We start from the raw sequence: 23,828 nt of genomic DNA on the forward strand, positions 1-23,828 counted from the left end.
AGAGGTAGCTGATGTCCTTATAAAAGGAATTTTGGACACACACTGACAGAGGGGAGAGAAATGTGAACACAGCAAGGAGGTGGCCATTTGCAAACCAAGGAGAGCGACCTCAGAAGAAATGGTATCTGCCGAGACCTTGACCTCAGAAATGTCTCCAGAACTGAGACAACCCATCTCTACTGTTGATCACACCACCATCCATGGTACCTTGTTATGGCAGCCCTAGGAAATTAGTGTGTTCCCACCACTCAGAATTGTCATGCGGACAAAATGGGACCCAAGTGAAATAGAGTCTTACTATTACTGCTTAAAAGGAGAAAGCCAGCCACACTGGGACCTAACGACCCCGGCACCGAGGCCCTGACGCCACCCGCCTCCTTCACATTGGATTCAGACCTTGTGCATACACCTATGGCAAGTCCTGGTGATGTGCAAAGTCCCTCTGGGAGACCCCCATGTGGACCTACCCATTAAGGACATTAGTCTCTCCTCTGGCCCTTTGAAATAAGCAAGAATATCCCAGAATAAAGACTTTTTTTCTTTTTTCATTATCACCACTTTCCCAGCAGGATCATCCTGGAGCTGTTATTCCTAGAAGGTGTTAATGCTTTCAATATTTGGAGCAATGCCTCAAATAGACCCAGGAGTTTGAGGACACCTGCACAGTAAAGAAACACAACACTCTAGCAACTGGCCCCCTGGCTCCACAGCTGGGGGAGAGGAGTCTCCCCATTGGAGGGCTAAGGGTGAAAGAGAGAGAGTGTCCTAGGAAACCCTCTGTGTGGATGCTGGCGGTCCTACATCCAGAATGTTTCCCTGTCCTCACAAGCTGGCAGCCCACTTAGATAAGTAACCTGAACTCTGCACAGTAGCCTCACTTCAGAAAAGGACCTCACAATCATCTCCCAGTTGCCAAGGTGCTGCAGCCGGGTGCCATCTTCAGAAAAGATCTATTGTTGGATGGTTTTAGCCAGAGCAATTAGGCATGAGCCAGAGAAAGAAATAAAAAGCAAGCAGTACTTGGGAGGCTGAGACAGGAAAATTGCAGGTTCAAGAACAGCCTCAACAAATAGTGAAAAATTCATCAACTTAGCCAAACCCTGTTTCAAAATAAAGAATAAAAAAAAGGGCTGAGGGTGTAACTCCGAGGTAAAATACCCCTGGGTTCCATCCCCAGTACCACCAAAAAAAAAGGAGAAAATATTTGCCAACCATCCATCTGATAGAGCTAATTTCAGAACATACAAAGAAATAAGCCTGAACAGGAAGAAGTTTAACTTAAAAATGAGCAAATGATCTAAACAATTCTCAAAAGATGAAATACTAATGGCCAAAATATATGCAAAAAGGTCAATATCATTAGCCATCAAAGAAATGCAACTCGTGACTACAATGAGATATTACCTTACCCCGGTTAGAATGACTGTGAAGGCGTGAGAAAAAGGGATCATTATACACCACCGGTAGAAATGTAAATTAGAGCACAGCCATTATGGGAAACAGTATGAAGGTTCCTCAGAAAACTAAAAACAGAACATCCCCATGATCCAGCTTCCCTACTTCTTAGTATATATCCAAAGGAAATGAATCATCATTATCAAAGTGATTCCTGCAGGCCCCTGCTTACTGTGGCACTGTTCACAATAGCTAAGATGTGGATTCAGCCTCAGTGGCCATTAACAGATGAGTGGATAGAGAAAGCCATCAGTCCTTTTTCTTTTTTCCTATTTCTCCCTTTGGAATGAGGATGCCCATCCTGCACCTGTCCCGCCACTGTATTTTGGAAGCACACAACTTCACTGGCTTCAGAAGTTTGCAGGGGGAAGTTTTTGCCTCAAGTCTAGGAATCATACCTCAAGTATCATTCATACCTGATTTAGATATGTAGGTGAGACTCTGAATTTAAGGCTTTCAAGTTGATGCTGGAATGAGTTGAGGATCTGGGAGCTGTTGAGATGGAATCAGTATATTTTGCAAGCAACAAGGATATGAATTTGGGGTAAAGATCAGTGGCAGAATGCTCCAGACAGAATTGTGTTCCTTCAAAATTCATACATGGAGACTCCAGTCCCCAAAGTAACTGTAGTTGGAGACAAGGTCTTAATGGAGGTAATTATGGTTACATGAGGTCGTAAGGGTGTGGCCACAACCCCATAGAAGTTGTCTCCTTATAAGAGAATGAAGAAAGACCAGGGCTAGCTACTGCTCTGCCACGTAAGGATGCAATGAGAAGGCAACTGTTTTCAAGCTAGGAAGAAAGCCCTCTGCTGGACCATGGTCTTGCGATTTCCCAGCCTCTAAAACTGTGAGAAATAAATTTCTGTTAAGCCTTTTAGTCTATGGTATGTTATGGCAGCCTGAGCCAATATATTTCCTGTGCCTTGGTTTTCCCATCTGTAAGAGAGCAGTAATCATGCTTATCTCTTAGAATTGCTAAAAGTTAACATATACAAAATGTATAGAGTGGAACCCAGCAAAAGTTTGGGAGCAACTATTATAAAAATGAAGACTGTCTTTGTGACTTTCACAAAGGTGCTATTTGTCTTTAGCTGGGCATTTAAAAATCCTTGTCAATTCTCACTACCATGAGCCAACACTTACCACTTCATATTCTTCTATCTTAAGTTTGCACTCCAAATTAAAGGTTAATTTCCCCTGGGAAAGCCATGCATGGTGATGCATTGTTATAAACCCAGTATTGGGGAGGCTAAAACAGGAGGATCACAGGTTCAAGGACAGCCTTAGCAAAATAGCAAAACTCTCAGCAACCTAGCGAGATCTTGTTTCAAAACAAAACACATTTTTTAAAAAGGGCTGAGGGTATAGCTCTGAGATAGAATGTTCTTGGGTTCAAACCCCAGTACAAAAAATAAATAAAAAACAATTCCTTGGGAAAGGTAATAGTCACTTATTCCTCAAAATGATGTAAAAGCGATGGAATGAAAGACATTAGATATAGGTCTTGAGGGAATGGGGATGGAACTCTCATGAGGGGTTTGGAGCAAAGGCTGAAGGTCCTAAAATCCACACCTTCAAAGCATGAAGCAGAGAGTAGAGTTGAGCAACTTTGTGACAGGCAAGGTCATTTAAAGGTAACTATTAAACTTTAAACTATAACTTTTTTTTCACAAAAAAAAGACTCCAAAACTTTTAAGACTGAATTTATTTTTCTCTAGAAGGTAACCCTGGGTCTTTTCACTTTTCATACTGTGGGAGTCTGAAACAGAAAAAAAAAGTTCATTATAAATGGCTAATGGAAAGAATAGTTTTCAAAAGAAATACAACTTAAAAAAGAAATATGGGGGTATAGCTCAGTGGCAGAGCACACACTTAGCATAAGTGAGGCTCTAGACTTAATCCCCAGTGCCAAAAAGAGGGAATATGTAAAAATTTTTATTTTATTACTAATCAAAAAAGTTTAAGTTTAAAAATGACACTTTTAATCCATTTTAATAGGTCAATATTGGCAAGAATGTGATGAAATTGGCACTTGTATGCTGTTGGTGGTATTATAAAATGTGGGCAACTAGCATCAAGTCATAGAATGTACCTACCTGTGGCTCAGGAGTTCTACTTCTGGGAATGTAGCCTGAAAAAAAAATACAAAATACAGGAAAGCCTAAGAACATCAGGCTGTCATGCTTATAAGAACAAAAAGCTGAAGGCAACATAAGTGTCCCACAATTAAAAAATTATCCCTATTAATGGGTTATCTAAGCATGCTCCTGATAGAAAAATCAAAATAGGACACATAATGCCATGTGCCCTCTGCTAAATTTGGCTGCACGGCAGAAAATAAATAAAAGCATTTTAGGAGATTTCCAGCAGAAATCATTATATATCGTCTTGATTTTCTGAAATTTCAACCTAAAAAACCCATGACTGAAAAATAGACTCAAATCACAGTCAGGCGACTCAGATGTGAAATCCAAAAAGTATATCACCATGGGTGATAAGACACTGTCACCAAATGTGTTAATTTAGCTTTAGAATGTTATCTATTTTCTGGCTCATTCTCATTTACATTTCATTCATTTTTGTTAGAATTCAATGTTTTTAGAAAGGACTTGACATACCATTACCCCCATCCCTCAGCTCCAACACATTATTGATTTGCTAGATATTGGACAAGCTATTTCTGTTCTTTAGTTTCCTTATATGAAAAATGGATTTAAATTGTTTTAGTATCACAAGGTAGCTATGAAAATTAAATAGATTACAATATTTTTAAAAAGTGCCTGGAACAGTGTCTACCTCAAAATAAGTATGCAGAACTATTTTTCTGATCTTGGTTGAATCTTCCCACTATACATGTGATGAAAAATGTTCAGATTTATCTTTAGAACTTTACCTTTTAATAAAGGGCCATCCATCTTAGCTTTTTACATACCTAGAATATTTTAAGCCTAAGAAATTTACATATTGCTATGTTTACCTAAAAGGTTAAAGAATAATTGAATCCTATCAACCTATAGTCTAGTCTATATTGGATCGTTGTTTTAGCTTAAGAGTTAACTGGGAAACTCCAGGAACGTAATATTTCAATATCCAAATAGGAAAACTTGCTCAGACTTATCAATGTTGTCTTTTAAGGCATTGTGCATCAAAAAATGACTGTCACCTTCATCTAAGTCAAAAGGCTTAAGGTCCAAGAATGGGATGGTCTGAGGAACAGAAACCCAGCTTGCTGTTTAACGTCCTTACGATGTGAGCACAGTCCCACTGTTGTTTGTGTAGCTGGATAATCAGACACATGACCCAATATACTTTTTGTTCACTCACTGAACCACGGCTTCGTGGGGGATGGGGGGGTAGACCGACATCCTTGTTCACTCACCTTTAGAATTTAGTCCCCAGTTTCACAAAAGTCTGAAAGGCAAGACTTTCACTTGAAAGAAGGAGAATGGATGTGTAGACTCCAGTGGGTCACCGGGAAGTCATAACGCAGAGAAGAACAAGATGTGATGGGGGAAATCTTCCTACAGCCCAAAGAAGTAGCTTTTCACAGCAAATATAACTTGTGTGCTGATGCTATCTGGTCCCTGAATAGGACCCTGTACTGTGCCATCCTGGGCTGAGACCCAGGATGCGGAAGAATTAGATAAGGTAACAGAAACCAAGAAAACAGGAAAACCAAGAATCTGAGGAAGGAAGGATTTTCACTCACTTCTCAGGGGTTGTCTCTCAAAAGAGTTTAGTGACCACAGAGTGTATGGACCTAAGGGAAGCCCCATGGCCCCAACTAGGAGTAGGGAAGCCAGGGGAACCAGAAGAGATAAACTGTGAATAGAAAAGCCCCAGCAAGACTGGCTTAAAGACGACACAATGGAGCCACGGACGTCCGAGGAGGCCAGCTCAGCACCTCCCAAGGCCAAGGAGGCCAGAGGGACTCAGAACACTGAACAGATCCAGCAATTACTCAAAAAAGATGGACCTTAATGGGTCAAGATAAGGAGGAGTTTTCCCATAACCTGCATCACAAGGGTCTTACTTAGGCCTCAAGAAGAGGAGGAGTGCGGTGCAGAAAGTACTGCTTTCTCACATGGAGGTTGTGCCCATATCTTCTAGTCCTGCTTCAGCTGTGTGAAAGTCCATACAGGTCTCAGAGATCAGGACCCACATATGGTAGCCAGAGCCTCACCTTCTCATGTCCAGAAGGAGGGCTATATAGACAGTCCGCAAGTGAAGTTCTTTATAAAGAGTGGGCACTGGCCAGCAAAGCCATGACCCACCATGTGATCAGGACCAAGACCCAGCCTCTTCCCTTGGGTCTTGGTCCTGATCACATGAGGCATGGGAACTCTGTCCCTTGGTTCCACCCCTGTGAGCAGGTGCCTCAGACAAGTCTTCCACCCCAGAGTAGCTGGGGCCACATTCAAAAAGGCAGAGTGAGAGCCAGGTATGGTGGCGCACGCTTGTAATCCCAGCATTCGGGAGGCTAAGACAGGAGGATTGTGCAGGTTCGAAGCCAGCCTCAGCTACTTAGTGAGGCCCTTTGCTGCTCAGTGAGACCTTGTTTCAAAATAAAGAATAAAAAATAGGACTGGTGGTGTCACTTGAAGGTAGAATGCCCGAGTTCCATCCCCAGTACTGCAAAAAATAAAAAGAGAGAGAGAGAGAGAGAGAGAGAGAGAGGGAGAGAGAGAGAGGGAGAGAGAGAGAGGCAGAGTGATCCAAAGAGGACCAGAAGAGTCCCCTAAATAATAGTTGTGTTTATAATCCTTTTACCCTCCCCCTCACTAGGAAAACTACCACTAACAGTATACCCTTAGAATCCATTCTACACCGGGTATGGTGGCGCACGCTTGTAACCCCAGCACTTGGGAGGCTGAGACAACAGGAGGATCACACAGGTTTAAAGCCAGCCTCAGCTACTTAGTGAGGCTCTCAGCAACTTAGTGAGACCCTGTTTCCAAATAAAGTATAAAATAGGTCTGGGAGTAAATCCCGGAGGTAGAAAAGCCCCTGGGTTCTACCAACACAGTACCACCAAAAAAAAAAAAAAAAAAAAGAATCTATTCTACCCCTTCCCTGGGCTATCTGGGTAAACCAGGAATTAGAATAAGAGAAGAGTGTGGAAGGTGGTAAGACACAGCAGCCTTCTTCAGGGGCTAGGGCTACATTGTGTTTTTTCTAGAACTTAGTGGTTTCATGTAAAAGCCGCCTATCTCAAAGAAAATGAGCAGCTCATTGGAAAAGCCTGGTCTCTACCTCTAAGAGACCTTTCCATCCAAGTCTGCCTTCCTCTGCTTTACCTACCTGGGAACCGTGATAGGGGCCTTTTATAAGGCCCTTTATAAAATCTCTTCTGAATATTCCTTCTGGAGTTCCAATGAAATAGATGAAGACTTACTGTAATTAATTTCACTACCAGGCCCATTATATGTAGAAAAATAGAAAAGGATACAATTATTGGCTCTCTTAAATGACATTCTGCTTTCTGACCAGGTTAGGTCACACACCAGGAAGTTCTGGTCATAAAAAAAAACCCACCAATCTTCACACAAATGCATATGTATACTATATAATACACGAACACATAAACCCGAAGTTTTAATTCGATCTTCTACACCCACAGAAAAATTAAAATCCCAACCAAAAGGAATCTCCCTTTTTTAGTTTCACCAAGAATTAGAGATTTGTCTTCCCCCTAACATCTTCTTATCTTGATCACATTCAGCCCAGAGGGTCTTCCTTGGAAGTCTGGCTGGATTTCTTCCTCAGTAGCCACAACCTAGGGATCCTCCATTAAGCGGTATCATCATTGCAAAGACAAATTCTCTTGTCCTGTCTCCCCTAGACAGCTTCAACTTTCTGAAGTCCCCAAGAATTAAAACCAGCACTAGCTCCTTGTTCTTAAAGTTTAGAAAATGTGGTGCAACCCCAGAGCTAAGTGCACCCACTGGAGCAGCCTCCTGGGAGCCCATAGGCCCTCAGTCCAGGCTGCACCATCAGTGGTCCAAACCGCCAAGCTGCGGTAGTGCGGCTCAATGAGGAGTGCTGGGGACCCAGCAGATAGAGACACCTGCTCCATCAAAAGGGAAATTCAACGTCCCAAAGTTCTCTGCTGTCTACACTCACCAGAGCATGCCCCATCAGCCACCAGTGAGCCCTGGGTCAGACAATATGCTTCCCATGCAAACACCTATACACGTCCCACTCTGTAGCAAAACGTTTACCACCACATGCAGCCGCCCCGGGGAAATCCGAGATGCAAGACAGAAGAGGCTTCAGGCTTCACCAAGGTGCTAATATGCCAAGACATCCTGCTGCCTCGGCATCTATGTGTTAAGACCCCACTCCACATAGTTAATCGGCAAAAAAGCCCCGAGAAGGAGGTATCGTCTCTGGCCAAAGTACCCCCCACTTTTAGATACCCTTCACTATTATTCCTTTTACTTTCTACACGAATTGCTCCAGTGATGTGAAATTAGAACTAAAAAGAAACTGAGTCCGTGGAAATAAACTCTCTAATAATTTGTCTAAATGTCCTTGGCTCTGCTCAACAATAATGAAAAGACTGGCCAGAATTCAGGTACTGTGATAAGCACCCCAGCTGCAGCAATCACAAATGGCCTCCGACCTTCATCACTATCCATTAACTCTGACAAAGTAGCTCAGTTCAAAGTAACTGTTTACCCTTGAAATCCTGCCTAGAGACAGAGAAAAACCTTATGTGTGACCTTAAAGCAATTTAGTTGATACACAACTTAGCTGCCAAAATACAATAGACCCAAAGAAAAAGACTGTTGACTGACCGCATAGTTAGAAATGAATATGACAAAATAAAGGACAGACGTTCTAAATATATATGTATGAAGGAAAGGAAATACCGTAAGAGTAAGAAAAGCATTTTTGCATGAAGAAGAGCTTATCATAAGAAAGTCCCAACTGGGAAAGGAAGGAATTAGAAAGTTAGAAGCAGGCTGCAGAGAGTTTGTGACAGGGAAGTGGATTATTAAAGATGAGTAGGCTTTTAATAGGCTTGTTGTCTAAAGAAGAGTGCTCAGCAGTTAAGGAAATACATCTGACAATTAAAACTAAGAACCTTGTGGTGTTGTTTGTGGTATTTTGTCTGCCAAACTGTGTTGTGAGTATGCTTAAGCTTTCAGACTTAGAAGATAAGGTACCAACACCTGAAGAAACTCCATCACATCCACCTGAATCACCACATTTCCCCACACTTGCTATATGAACTGAGCCCAAAAAGATGGAAAAGTTCCAGGAAAAGTTGAAGATTCCCCGAGAAGCTCCCAAGCCTTGACTATTCTGGGAGGCTGCCACCTGGAACTGCTTATCTGCAAGACCTTGGAGAGGAACAGGAGTTAATTCTTCGAGGGCCAACAGCCAGCTGAAAGACACCCACCCCCCTTGTTCTCTTAACTTTACTGGTAAAGGGTACAAATTTCTTGGGGTTTTTGTAATAAAGTGTCATTGGCTCAAAAAGCCTTTGTCCACCTCAGATTCTTTCCAAAGCGTCGTCATTTAGGGACCTAAAGAAAATTCAGTCCCTAAAGGAAAAAGAATCGCTGCAGACAAGAGGCTGCAGAACTCCACCTGCCTTTTGCCCCATCTTTCTGAGGATTTGACCGGGAACGGACAATAATGACCCGACTGAGATTAGTCAGCAACACTAATTAATCCCCCCCACATAGTCAGGCCACCTCATTTCAGCTACTAGAAGAGGTGTCCTCAAGGATTAATTTCAGAGATCACCACACCCTGGAGAGGGGTAGAGAGAAACTACCACCTGCACAGGATTCATTCCCAGAAATTTCAAGGACCTTTCCCATGTCACACCAAAATTTAGAAATGAATGTTGGCAACATATCCAGGCCCCTGGGACAGGCACTCAGGTTCATCCAAATGTCCCTTTCCAAAGCCCCTGGAACCCCAGCACTCTTGTCATCCCACTCCAGAACTGAAGGTAGAGAGACACACTCAGAGTATCACAGTCGACTCAGAGCAGAGTGTGCATGATGGGAAATGCCTGAGCCATAGTCACAGGTAACAAGAGTCAAGAATAAACATGGCAGGACAGACAACACCTCCTAGCCAGCCAGCAATGCCCAACCCTGAGATGGCATAGCAAAAATCCACACCTTCAAACTCTGTTAAAAAAAAAAAAAAAACTTGCTGGGCATGGTGGCACACCCTTATAATCCAGGCATTTTGGGAGGCTGAGACAGGATGCTTGCCAACAGCCTTAGGTACTTAGTGAGACCCTTTGCAACTCGGTGAGACCCTGTTTCCAAATAAAGAATAAAAAATAGGTCTGGGGATGTAGCTCAGATGTGGAATGCCTCTGGGTTCCATCACCAATGCTGCGAAAAAAACAACAAAAAAAAAAAAAAAAAAAACAATGCCGGGCGTGGTGGCGCACACTTGTAATCCCTGTGCTTGGGAGGCAGAGACAGGAGGATCGCGCAGATTCGAAGCCAGCCACATGCGCTGGATTAAGAGACCCTGTTTCCAAATTTAAAAAGTATAAAAATAGGTCTGTGGGTGTAGCTCAGAGGTAGAATGCCCCTGGGTTCCATACCCAGTGCTGAAAAAAAAAAAAAAACCTCTTCCCGACCTTGTAATTCATCCTTATCCCCACACCAAGACCAGATGTGTGCCTTCGTGTGGCTCACAGCCCTCTCTCTGCACATACCTGTAGCTTCTATCCCCATGCAAACCTCTGGCTCCAGAAGCTAATCTCCATCCCTGCCATCAGCAGATTCTTGTGAACTTCATTCAGGATTCTGCCTCCCAGGAATGTTGTTGATCTTGCACAGCCTGTTCTGACCCCTTCTCCAATCCCCTACAGTGCCCATCCCTGCCAGCACCAAGAGTTCTGCTCCCCAGACCCTCCAAGGGCAAGAAGAAGGCTGGCCCTCCTGAACACTGGAACTGAGGAGGGCCTGCTTCCTAAGCCCGGAGCCCCTCTGCATATGAGCACTTCAGCCCAGTGAGCTTTATCAGCTTCCACGAGTCCTGCATTCAGGTGTCTGGCCAGGATCCCGTGACCCTGTGAGCACCCCTTTGGTTAAACTGGCTAAGCCCTTTATAAAAGGATCCACATAAGGGTTCAGCCCTTTGTCTTGGACTCATCCTGGCTCCTGGTTATAAAATGCAGCTTTTTATAAAGTAAGTAAATAATTGCTCAATTTGTATGCAAATAAGGATCTCAGAGTTAAATGTGTTAACAAAGAAAACCAGCCCAAAAGGTGGCTACTCAGCAGGTATTTCCAAGGGGAAAAAAAAGATTTCCCTTTCTTTCCCTTCCTAAACAGTTAGGCCCTAATGCCAGTAGCTGGTCAGGGTTAGGCGGGGGGAGCCAACAGGGACCCAGAGTGAGGTATCGGGGCCCAAGGTGGGTGTGCTGGCATTGACCCAGGGTAGGGATGACCTGGAAGAACGTGAGAATTGAGGGGAGGTTCTTGTACAGCAGGGAGGATAAAGCCCAAAGGGGGTAAGTCCAGCCACCCAGGGAGGACACGGCAACAGAGATGGGACGTGCTCACACACGGGCATGTCCTGAACTAGGTGATTTCAGAGGTGGCAAAGTCCCAGATAGGTTCAGAACACCTGCCAAAAAAGAAGTGATCCAAGAATGATCGTGGCATGTCAAACAGAAAGGGTGCCCAGCTGAGGGTGCTTTCACCAGCCACGATGAGGACAATTTGAGAAAAAAAAATGAATGTGGATTTTATACGATGATATAATATTGAGTTAAACAAAGCCATGCATTCATATTAATATTAAAAAGTAAATCAAAATAAAAACAAGGTGTTCTAAACGAGCGAACAATTAAACCGTGGTACATCCATACCAGGACTAGTACTTGGCGATAAAAAGAGAACACAGCCTATCGATACAACAACCTGGATAGTCTCAAGTGCATTGTGCTAGTAAAAACGAATTTTTGTTTGTTTGTTTGTTTTTTGTTTTTGGTGGTACTGGGGTTCCTGGAAGCCCTTCTACCTATGGGCTACACTCCCAGACCTATTTTATATTTTTTAAACAGGGTCTCTTACGCCAGCGCGGCTGGCTTCGAACCTGCACGATCCTCCTGTCTCCACCTCCCAAGCACGGGGATTACAAGCGTGCGCCACCACGCCCAGCGTAAAAACGAATTTTAAAAACAAACAAAAAGCCAGTCTCAGCCAGGCATGAGGGCGCACGCTTGTAATCCCAGTATTTGGAAGGCTGAGACCGGAGGATCGCAGGTTTGCGGCCAGCCTCAGCTACTTAGTGAGGCTCTCTGCAACTCAGTGAGACCCTGTTTCAAAATAAAGAATAAAAAATAGGGCTGGGGGTGTAGCTCCGAGGTAGAATGGTCCTGGGTTCCATCCCCAGTACTGAAAAAAAAAAAAAAGTCAGTCTCTAAAGGTTCCATATGTTAGGAGTCCATTTTTTAACATTCTTAAAATAACTTATAGAGATACAGAACAGAATGGTGGTTGCCAGGCATTAGGAAGCATGGAAGAACAGGGTCAGGCAGTGTTGGGCTATAAAAGGATAGCACAAAGAAAATCTTTGTGGTGACAAACAGTTATGCATCTTGGTTGCACTGGTGGTTCCACAAATTCACACATGATAAAGTAATACAAAACTATGCGCACTCACAGTACCAAAATAAATTCCTGGGTTTTGATATTATACTCAGTTAATAAAAGATGCAACCACTGGGGATAACTGAGTTAGCGGTGCAGGATACTTCTTTGTACCATCTTTGCAACTTCTCAGGAATCTGTAATTACTTCAAAGTAAAACGTTCAGTAAGTAAATACAGAGTATTTGGGATATTTAAGTAACCTCAAAGCACCTCCTCAGAATACATAGTAATTAAGAATGAAAAAGACTAACTTTAGAGATGCCATTACCACTTTAAGCAAATGATAAAAGCAAATACCATTAGAAATAGAACAAATAAAGATATGCCCCATCTAATAGAAGGCAATGAATAGGAAAATGGCACCACTTCTGTGATTCTTGGCATAGATGCAGTTCGAATCTCAAGAAGAAATATAATGCAGATCAAGAAGCATTCTATAACACAACTGGCCTGTAATCTTCAAAAACATCAAGGTCAGAAAGGCCACAGCAAGGCCAACACCAAAAAACAAAAGGGAAAAAGAGACAACTAAATACAATTGATGGTTCCTCATTAGGTCTTTTTGCTTAGAAAAGACATTACTGAGGCTATTAATAACAGTGGGGCGGGGCCTGGGGCTGCATGGCAAAGATGCCATGACACTGGCTGCTGACGTGGGTGATTGCATTGTAGCCATAGTAGGATAATATCTGTTTGTAGGAGACACACTGAAGTGACCAGGTGTGGTGGAACACCGGGTTGGCAACCTGTTCTCCAATGTGTCAGGGGGAAAAAGGAGTTCTTTGTATTACACTTGTAACCTTTCTATAAGTTGATTATTATTTTGGAATGTTTTAATTTTAAAAATGAATAGTTTGGCCGGGCGTGGTGGCGCACGCTTGTAATCCCCGCGCTTGGGAGGCTGAGACAGGAGGATCGCGCAGGTTCGAAGCCACCCTCAGCTACTTAGTGAGGATCTCAGCAAATTAGTGAGACCCTGTTTCCAAATGAAGTATAAAATAGGTGTGGGAGTATAGCCCGGAGGTAGAAAAGCCCCTGGGTTCCACCCCCAGAACCACCAAAAAAAAAAAAAAAAAATGAACGGTTTGAACTAGGCATAGTGATGCATTCTGTAATCCTAGTACATGGGAGGCTGAGACAGGAGGATTGCAGCTCAGCCTCAGCAATTTAGTGAGACCCTATTTCAAAATAAAAAAATAAAATAGGGCTGTTGGGGTAGCTCAGAGGTATAATGCCACTGGTTCAATTCCAAATACCCCTCAACAAACACACACACACACACACACATACACACACACACACACACACACACACACACGCTGAATAAAATGAATTGTTTGAATGAGAAATCCTTGACAAAATGGATATAATTCCAGAATGCTTCTAAGCATGCTTTACAACCAGTTACCCTTGAAAGAAATTACATATCTAATATTAAAAAACACTCAAATATGTGATTCATTCTTTCTTCAGTCTGAGAATTAGCACTCTTCTCTTCCAGTTAATAAACTTAGCTTTCTAAAACCACTAAAAATGTAGAGTTTCATTCCTTTTTTCTAAAGAAAACTTCAGAGAAAACTTTTTTATTTTTATTTTTTTAAATGTTGGTTCTCACTTTAAACTAAAGTAGTATAAGTGGCCTATCCCAGGAACTATTGTCCTTGGAAAACATAGACCTCGCCCTAGTGTGTAGTGTGGCTGAGCCGGGGCTATGGAGGCTCCCGCCCCAGGCCAGGCCCAGAAGGACCAGCAGGAAGGAGGCGAGAATAAGGTAAGGCTGCTCACCTGACAAGGAGCAAAGAGGATTCTTGACTTAATACCTATGCATATCAATACTTGCAGAGGCATCACTATTATGAACTTAGATAACCCACACCAAGGGCCAGCTCCGGTGATCCCTTCACTCTTGCTTTTTTTTTGGGGGGGGGGTACTGGGGTTCCTGGAAGCCCTACTACCTCTGGGCTACACTCCCAGACCTATTTTATTTTTGGAAACAGAGTCTCTTATGCCAGCGCGGCTGGCTTCAAACCTGCGCGATCCTCCTGTCTCCGCCTCCCAAGCGCGGGGATTACAAGCGTGCGCCACCGTGCCCGGCTTCACTCTTGCTTCTGATCCATGTCTACTTGTGAAGGAGAAACAAGAATCCTCTCCTCAGAGGTGACTGGCAAAAGAAGTTTGCTATCTCAAGTGGCCAGAATATGAGAATTAGGCAGAGCATATACTCCAGTGGGACTCTAAGACAGTAACCAAATCAGAACTGGAAGCCAACCAAGGCAGCCAGCCAGTGGGCAGGAGGACACTGGAGGCCCCAGCTCAGAGGCAGGCATTGGTGAGATCCAAGAGAAAAATACTCAAAACACTTGCTAAAGACGGAGCTGTGGTGCCTGTGGCTTAGCACTGCTCACCGATGGATACTGACCATTCACGGCGAGTCAAGCAAGTTCCGTGATGGCTGTCCAAGTGAGTGAGCACTGACGTGCCAGGAGCCGTGCTAGACTCATTGGTGACATGATGCCAGTTGATCTGAAGTAAGTACAAGCGTTATTCCCATTCTACAGATGGTAAAACTGAGGGTCATAAAAAGGTGCCGCAGCTCATGCAAGGTCATCCGGCTAGCAGAAAGTAAGATCAGGGTTTGAACCTCAACAGCCTGCGCCCAGAGCCTACGGTTCCCAACCGCTATTCAAAACTGCTTCCTACCTACTATCATGTGTGAGTCCAGAGCCCCCACTGCCCCTTACATCACAGGGAGCAACATGCTTGTGTCGTATGTTTGGTTCTGTTTCCTATGAGCCTTTCTTATTTTAAGGGCATTTGTCACAGGGTAGGCTAGAGCAAGGGGCCTCGTTTGTGTGGCGTGATCCACGGCAAGGGCAGAAAGTCCACCATGCAGACCTGGAGAAGCAGAGCTGCCTCCAGCTACCTCTTTAGTTTGACAAATTAATAAGAACTATTGCAATACATTACTTGGTTATTACTTAGAAAATGCTCCCCTACAACCCACCTCTCTCCCCCAGTACAGCAGCACCATGAATCTTTCTGCATGGCAAGCTATTAGTTTCATTTTTCTGGAGACCACAGAGCCCAAAAAGCCTCTTGAAGTGTTAAATAAGATCATTTTTCAAAATAAGCTTAGATCTGCCCTGGCTGGCTCTGGAGAATTTCTCCTCCCTTGAACTGACTGCCAATTAATTTAGGGACATAATGATCTTCCAAACCAGCAAGCCCCACCTCCGCACCCCAGTGATTTCAAAAAAATTATCTTTACTCCTGTTTTAGCATAGAAAATGGCCCGCATCTGAAGGTGTGCTTTTTGAGCTTTTTGACATCTACATAGCTATTTGAAAAGGAATACTTTACCAGACTCCTGGCCAGTGAGATACTTTCCCGTGGCAGGCATCACACTCTGGCAACAAATGTACGCTGGCTCGCCACCGCCACCATCTGTCCAGGGCCCTTCCTCTTCATTCTTTAAGCCAACGGCACAGCTGGTACCCTGGGTACTGTTTCTTGAAAGCTTTCTAGCCAAGGATATATGTGGTTCAGAAGCACTGTTGCTATAGTTCTGCTCATCTGGGCCTTGTTTCTAGAAACCATATTAATTGTCAGACAGTATAACATGACAGACATTTTGTGTCTGGGTTTGGACCCAGGGCTCTGTGAGCTAGGGAAGCAAGAGCTCTACCACCCAAGCTCCAGCTCCAGCCTGAGACTTCCAAGATTGCAGTGGGTACATTGCAAACTTCTCACTGGTGAGGTTTCATTTAAGTGATAAGGGCGATGATTATTTGGAGAAAATACCGTTCAATGGACTGTATTTTGTTTTTCCGTAACCTTAAACTGTTGTACAGTAGGCAATTGCATTTAAAATATGATGGCATGGAATAAATCCTGTATTTTCTAACAGAATGCGACAAAGAACCAAGTACTTCTGTTACACGATTAAAACACAAGTGGAAATTAAGGTAGCCACATGTCCAAACACTATGCCCAGGCCAGAACCCAGCCACACAGTCTGATCAACATGATAATCCATTCCTGCCACCGCAAAACAAATCTTACCAGCAGCCCCCTGAATAGAAAGGGTGGGCAAAAAAATTCAAAAGTTCTACTAGTAGAACGTTCTAGGATGTTTCTCTTCTCTCAAGTATCCTCTTCTGTCTTTCAACATGATCATACTATAACTTAGAATCTGTCATGACAGTTTTCTTCTTATTCATTTGATTCTCCTTTCCATTCTCAGACTTTTGTAATGAGTGGGCTCAGAGTGCTACTTCCCTCTGCTTGAATCCCAAACGCTTATCCATCATGGACCCTACCCCCCAGGAGTTGGCATCCAGCCTACTCTCCCACCTTGCCAACACTGAACCTGGTGGACACCCCATCTCTTACTTTCCATCTCTGGTTTTCCAACCTCCTCTCTTCTTCAACTTTATGATTCTCTCGTACTCTCTGCCTTCCTGCCACCGACTCCTGTCTACTGACTTCCTCCTGCTAATGGTGTACCTTAGGGCTCATGTCGAAGGCCTTCTCTCTTAATATCTAACCTCCCCTGACGATGGATCCATCTTAAGGCCTTCAATGTTTGCCACTCCAAGCGACAAGCCCATTACACCAGTCCACACCTCCTACCACCTAACGAACACTTCTGAGCTAACCCATTCTGAGAGTGGCGGAGACGCTGTGGTGCTTTGCGATCTACAAAGCAAGTTCATGTAGATTGTCACAATGAACAGCCGAGAAACCCTTTCCAGTGTCCTGTTTGATGGGTGTTCTGCTGACAAGAAGCCACCACCACATGGCGCTTTCGTGGAAGCCTCCTCTTCTCGTGCCCTAGCTGTCAAGGGCAGTAACAGAGGGGAAGTAGATAGATGGTCAGGGACTTGACTCCAAAGCTCTTCCAGATCTGGGTTCAAACCCCCATCCTGAAACTCTTAGCCAGGTGGCTGTCGCCTCCTCTGTCAAATGGGGATCACAGATACTCTGAGGAATGCTATGAAGATTACCTGGAAAGTATATTACTTGGCCCCGTGCCTGGCAGACAGAAAGGGCTTAATCAATGATAGCTACCATTGTTCTAAATTCTTAAACCTTTACCTCCAAGTCTTTGGCTCCTTCCAAAACATCACTGAGAACTTGTATGTATTCAGTTGCACATTTAAGGATATCAACTTTGCTAGGCTTCCTGCTTTGGGGAAGAAATGGCACAAGTGCCTTCAGTTTGGCAAAACCACGGTTGAGATTTTTTATCTAGAAAACAAAAAGGCACAGTGACAACAAATAAGCTGACTCCCAAGCCACAGAAGGGGGCAAGGAGGGCTCATTTCCACCACCTCTGGTCTGGGGGCTGCATCGAAGCAGGCACTCAACACAGGGTCACCTGCGTGGCCGGAGGAAAGGGCGGGCATCGACCGGGCTCTGCAGGGGACGGGCAGGAAGGTGTGCCCAGGTTCACAAGGACCTCGCTTCTCTTTGAGAACACACCCACTGCCTTGTAACAGAGAGGCGACAGAAGTAGTGGCTAAAAGCTGGGCATCAGCTACACCAGGACTTAAAACCCAGCTCCACTACTCACTCTCCACCCTTCCAAAAGGGCGAGGGATACTTCACATTGCTAAGCCTCAGTCTGTTCATCTGCAAAGCAGAACATACCTACCTTGTACCTCTGGGTCGTGACTGACAGAATGTACACCAAAAAAAAAAAAAAAAACCAAAACCTCGTGCAGATCTGACACACACAGGCAGTCCTCAGCAAGTGGTACTGCTGCTGGTGGATAAAATGCACAAATGCTTTTCTACTCAAGTACTGGAACCTCAACTTGCCAGTGAATTAATCACAGAGAGTCACGTGCGAGGGTCTGTAAGTTAGTGCCACTTCACAGACAACTCATTTTCCAAGGTCTAATGCATGGGCTCTGAGGTCTGGAATGCTAATGTTTATCCCTCTAGAGAACGCAGGCCCTGGGAGAGCTGCTTCCCACTTCACCAGGCCAATATATGCAATTACATGTAGAGTTCTCCCTCTCCGGAGCAAAGCAGATGAAAGACAAGACATGGTTGATTCACAGGAGAATTCAATGACCAAACCTATGAAAAGATTTAACTTTAATAATCAAACTACATACCAAAACGCACTAGATAGATAACATTTTTCAAGCGCCAAGCTGCTAACGTTTTTGTGTTGTTAGTTATGTGAGGCATCAGGAATATCATGGAAAAGAATACAGTCCTCCTTTTTGTCAAAAACTGTATGGTGAAAGAAAACTCTACTCTGTAACAGGGATAAAAATTAAAAATCTTGGCCGAGCATGGTGGTGCACGCTTGTAATCCCAGCATTCGGGAGGCAGAGAACGGAAGATTGCGATTTACTGGCAGCCTCAGCTAACTTAGGGAGTCCCTTCGCAACTCAGTGAGACTCTGTTTCAAAAATTAAAAAGACTTTAAAAAATAGTGCTGGGGATTTAGCTCAGAGATAGAATACTCCTGGGTTCCATTCCCAGTACCACACACAAAAATTTTTTTTCTAGAAAGCAATCGGGCAACTTTGTATCAAAAGACAGGAAACTGTATATAAACTATGTCTCTGTTAAGTCCACATCTAGCATTTTCTTCAAAGGCAATTATCAGATATGTGCACAGATTTATGCACCAGTAAAAAAAAACAAGCTGCAAGCATCATACATGCCCAGCAGTAGGAAGGGGAGTCAGTCACAATCCATTCAGTTAACAGGCTATGCAGTCGAAAACTGTTCCATGAAAGAACACTTGAGAAAACGAGGAAAGCTTTTTAGTAAGGTCAGGTGAGAAGATCTACAAAGACAGATACTGATGACCAACATCTTGTAAAGTTACATTCATGACACACAAAACTAGAAACAAAGACTGGAGCCAGGCGTGGTGGCACACACTTTGTAATCCCCACACTTGGGAGGCTGAGACAGGAGGATCGCGCAGGTTCAAAGCCCACCTCGGCCACTGAGGCTCTCGGCAACTTTGTGAGACCCTGTTTCCAAATAAAAAAAATATTAAAAATACAGGTCTGGGAATACAGCTCGGAGGTAGAAAAGTCTCTGGGTTCCAGAACCACCAAAAAAAAAAAAAAAAAATACTCCGTGGACACACACAAAGACGTTCAAGCTCGTTTATGAATGTCTCCATTCCCTCTCTGGGCATTTCTGTATTCTCCAGGTGTACTTGTTTTATAATTATAAGGAATACTAAAGGAGCCATGCATGGTGGTGCCTGGGAGGCGACTTGTAAGGCTGAGGCAGGGAGATTACAGCTTCAAAGCCAGCTGCAGCAACTTAGTGAGATTCTGTTTCAAAATAAAAAATAAAATAGGGAGAAGATATATCTCAGAGGTAGAATGGGTTCAGTCCCCAATATGGAGAAGGAAAAAGAAGAAGAGGAGGAGGAGATCATTAACTTTTTAGTGGATAAAACCAGGACGTTCTCTACAGAAGGCAATTCCTTCCTGGTGGGAAGGGCCACTTAAAATATTGGTCCTAGCCGGCCGTGGTGGCACACACTTGTAATCCCAGCACTTGGGAGGCTGAGACAGGAGGATTGCACAGGTTCAAAGCCATCCTCAGCTGCTTAGTGAGGCTCTCAGCAACTTAGTGAGACCCTGTTTCCAAATAAAATATAAAATAGGTCTGAGAATATAGCCCGGAGGTAGAAAAGCCCCTGGGTTCCACCCCCAGTACCACCAATATATAATATATGTCCTGATCTCATGTTAGGGCCATGAAATCAAATCACAGGATTATGAAGGGCCTAGTGTCTGGTAAAAGCATACTTTTCCTCTCTTGCAACTTCTCCTCCATCTTTCCTTACCTGGCCCTCCAGCCTCTCACTCTTTCCTACAGTTAGTAGATTCCCCGAGGCTGGGGCGTCGAGGAGCAGCCAGTCAGCAGAATTTCCTCTCCAAGTACTAGATCTAAATGCGCTCTCCGTGTCTGCCCTCTCCCACCCCTCATCCTTCCCTCTGCGGGATCACCTCAGAAAGAAACAGAAGCTCAGAAAGGAGACCAGCTCTGACTCAATTTGGAGCTAAGTTTTGCCAGAGATACTAAAAGCGACCAGCAGATGCCGCTCCAACCTCGCCCGACAGGACCATTCGCCTCGCTGAATGACTGCGCCCACGACTGACTGGGAAAGTCACTTTTTTGGACAGGGGTTGAGTGGGAATCTGGGCTCGCCCTGGGGCATTGCTTCGTTGCTTAAAAATAACTAACCTCTGTTAGGCCCCTTCTCCCTCACCCGGTATTCGCTTGAGGCCGAGATGCAGCCTGCAGCTTCAAGAAGGGAACCACCTTCGCGCCCAGGCACTCAACCAGAGCCTCTGGCTTGAGGTTTAAACCCAATCTGCGGGCGCTAAGATTTGTCAAAGCACTTGTCTAGGGGAGACATTTTTGAAGTTGTCAGGACGACGGTGACCACCACCACCCTCCCCTTGGGGCCTGGGCCTGCACAAGTCCGGGAGGGCACGCAGGTGACCACCGGCCACCCCTGGCTGTGGCCCCAGCACCTGGACGTGCCTGGGGGTCACCAGGCCACTGTGGCTCCCCGGGCAAGCCGGGCCTGGGCGGGTGGGCGGCCTCGGGGGGCCTCACCCGCTCGCGCTCCTTGGCGTTGGCCACGCGCCGCCGCTCCAGCACCAGCTGCAGGTCCTCGGTGGAGGAGTAGCCGCCCGAGCGCAGCCGCTTGAGCCGGCAGATGGCGGCCAGCTGGGGCAGCGGCCCGAACTGCTCCTGCAGCAGGTCTTCCAGCACCTCGGCCTGCGGGGCGCCCTGCAGGGCGGGCGACAGGGGCCCGGGCTCTGGGGACACGGGCGCGGCGTCCATGGCGCGGTGGGCCGGAGCGGCGCGGGGCGGCGGGACGGCGCGGGCGGCGCGGCTTTCACGTGCTGCACCTGGCGACGCGGGGGGGGGGGGGCACCTGCCGGCCCGCAGGTGATGGCCCCCAGGGCCCAGGCCGCCTCGCCAGGTGCACGCACTCTGCGAGCGCCCGACAGCTGGGCACGCTTGTAATCCCCGCGCTTGGGAGGCTGAGACAGAACGATTGCACAGGTTCGAAGCCAGCCTCAGCTACTTAGTGAGGCTCTCAGCAACTAGTGAGGCCCTGTTTCCAAATAAAGTATAAAATAGGTCTGGGAGTGTAGCCCAGAGGTAGAAGGCCCCTGGGTTCCACCCTCAGTGTCACACACACACACACACACACACACACACACACACAGTCGTTTTGGTTTTAAATCCACACGTTCCCAGGTATGGTGGCGCAGGCTTTTAATCCTAGTACTTGGGAGGATGAGACGGGAGGATTACAGCTTCGTGGCCAGCCTCAGCTACTTAGGCCCTCCGCAACTTAGTGAGGCCCTGTTGCAAAATAAAGAATAAAAAATAGGGCTAAGGGTGTAGGTCGAAGGTAGAATGCCCCTGGGTTCCATCCCAGTACTGCAAAAAAAAAAAAAAAAAAAAAAAATCCACATGTTGGGGTATCAATCCTCCCAAATTCTGATTTAATTAGTCTGAGTTTGGGACGTTAGCTTCTGGATTACATATGCACGTTTATATACATTTAGACCAAAATAAATTGATGAATACACGCTTCTTTTATGCGGTGTTGGGGATGAAACCCAGGGGGATCATTCTGCCTCCAAGTACACCCCCAACCCTATTTTTTTTGGGGGGGGGCAAAGTCTCACTAAGTTGCAGAGGGCCTCACTAAGTAGCTGAGGCTGTCCGCAAACCGCAATCCTCTGGTCTCAGCCTCCAGAATGCTGGAATTACAAACGTGCACCACCACACCCGGCTTACACACACATTTTTTAAAAATTCATTTTTAAATAAAAATTGCAGGAAGAGTTGGAAAAACAGTAATAAAGGGGGTTCCTGTATCTTACTAGGAATTTTGTAGGGAAATGGAAGGCCATCAGGTGCCATTTTAAAGAGAAAGGGTCCCTCATAGGGACTTCAAATGACACTTTTTTTTAGAGGACTGTTTATTTTTATTCAAGATAGTGATACATATATAAAAATGTTTCATAGCACTATTCTACGACAACTTTAGGCAGACTAGGTACGTTCCCTTTAAATGCAGTTTTGCCATTTCTGTTTACTGGGAGATCAGTGTTGTGAGTGCATGTGAAATGGGGGACCCCCAGTGCCCTCCCCCTTCTGGGACCCAGTCACACTACACCCTCTTTCCACATCCCCAACCCACCTCTCCAGAGAGAAACTGGACACAGGGATGGGGAGGAGAGCCGGCCTGAAGAGGACCCTTTTCCATGGCATTAGAAGGGGGAGGGGCAGCTGGGGTCTCCCCACCATTCTCCCTCCCTCCAAATATGTTAGCCCCCCCAATCAGTGTTTGAGCCTCCTCGTTCCCCTTTGCACCCCTTGGTGAATCCTTGATTATGATTTTGGCAACTTCAAGAATAAATGGCAATTCTCATGAAAAATAAATAAATGCAGTTTTGCTAAATGAATGTTTTTAGTATTTTGAAAAATAAACATATTTTTTAAAGACAAATTGTTTGATATACTGAAATGTACTTTCTCCCCAGTACAACTTTTGAATTTCTTGAATGGTACCTTCATAATTACATTTTCTTTTAAAAAAATTAAAATTGGAGCCAGGCATGGTGGCGCAAGCTTATAATCCCAGTGCTTGGGAGGCTGAGACAGGAGGATCGCGCAGGTTCGGAGCCAGCCTCAGCTACTTAGTGAGGCTTTCCGCAACTTAGTGAAAACTTGTTTCCAAATAAAGTATAAAATAGGTCTGGAAGTATAGCCCGGAGGTAGAAAAGCCCCTGGGTTCCACCCTCCATACCACAAAAAAATAATAATTAAAATTAGGTAACCATATTTCTTCACTTAGGGAAGACTTAGAAGGAGCGTGGTAAAAAGCCTGCACCATTTCCTTGGGGCCTCCCCTTCCTGCACCACAGCCAGCAGGAGTTGGGGTTAATGTCTTGGCCACATCACCAGCAGGGTTAACAGTGGTCAAAATAGCATCCCCACAAAGAACAAGGAAGAGGAACAGGGACAGATGCAGCGCTGCCTTGGGCTTGTCCTCAGGGACCTGCAAGAGGTCGTTCCTCCATGGAGACTCTCAGCTCAAGACTTTGTTCTTGCTGCTGGGCTTCAGGGCCCTATAGCGCAGGGATCCATGGTATCAGTGAAGACCAGGGCCTGGGGGCTGGAGCAGGGGATCATGGGCCCCGGGAAGGAGCTGCTGCAGCACAGGGCTTGGTATGGCCTTTGGGTAAGTCACTCAAACTCTCTAGACCTCCTGTCTTCCTCTTTTTTTAGGGAGGGGGCAAATAATAGAGCCCTCAGATGCGAGCAAGGATTTCTGTAGGGAACGGCAAAACAATCATGGCTAACACTTGGATGGAGCCCAAAGTCACCACTACACCAAACTCATCCTATGCTTTAATGTTTTTAGTTTTCACAGAGCCCCAAGGAGTTCTCTACCTGCTATTTCACAGAAGAGGAAACTGAGACTTAGTAGCCAAGAAACTGACTTTCCTAGCTAGAAAGGGGCAAAGGCTGGGATTAGACCCCAATGCAATAACCACATCTAATAACTGGGATTAGGACCCAGATCTGAGAAGTCTAACATCACCAATCTCTCCTGCCCCACGTGACTCCCTCCCTATGGTAAATGATGGCTACAATTCATGAGCGCAATAGATAGTTTAGAAACTGCATTGTGCA

General features: G+C 45.1%; 1 protein-coding gene across 1 annotated transcript; it reads right to left on the reverse strand.

The window, feature by feature from the left end:
- Positions 1-3,550: 3,550 nt before the first annotated feature.
- Positions 3,551-20,951, reverse strand: FIGLA (folliculogenesis specific bHLH transcription factor; the record flags this gene model as incomplete). The annotated part of the gene is given in 5 exon segments (XM_080711389.1): positions 3,551-3,589; positions 15,465-15,491; positions 15,493-15,690; positions 17,202-17,354; positions 20,721-20,951. Coding segments are annotated over 5 exon segments (648 nt in total).
- Between the last annotated feature and the right edge of the window lie 2,877 nt (positions 20,952-23,828).

The sequence above is a fragment of the Muscardinus avellanarius genome (assembly GCF_963383645.1).
Source record: "Muscardinus avellanarius genome assembly, chromosome: 15".
Classification (NCBI taxonomy): Eukaryota; Metazoa; Chordata; class Mammalia; order Rodentia; family Gliridae; genus Muscardinus; species Muscardinus avellanarius.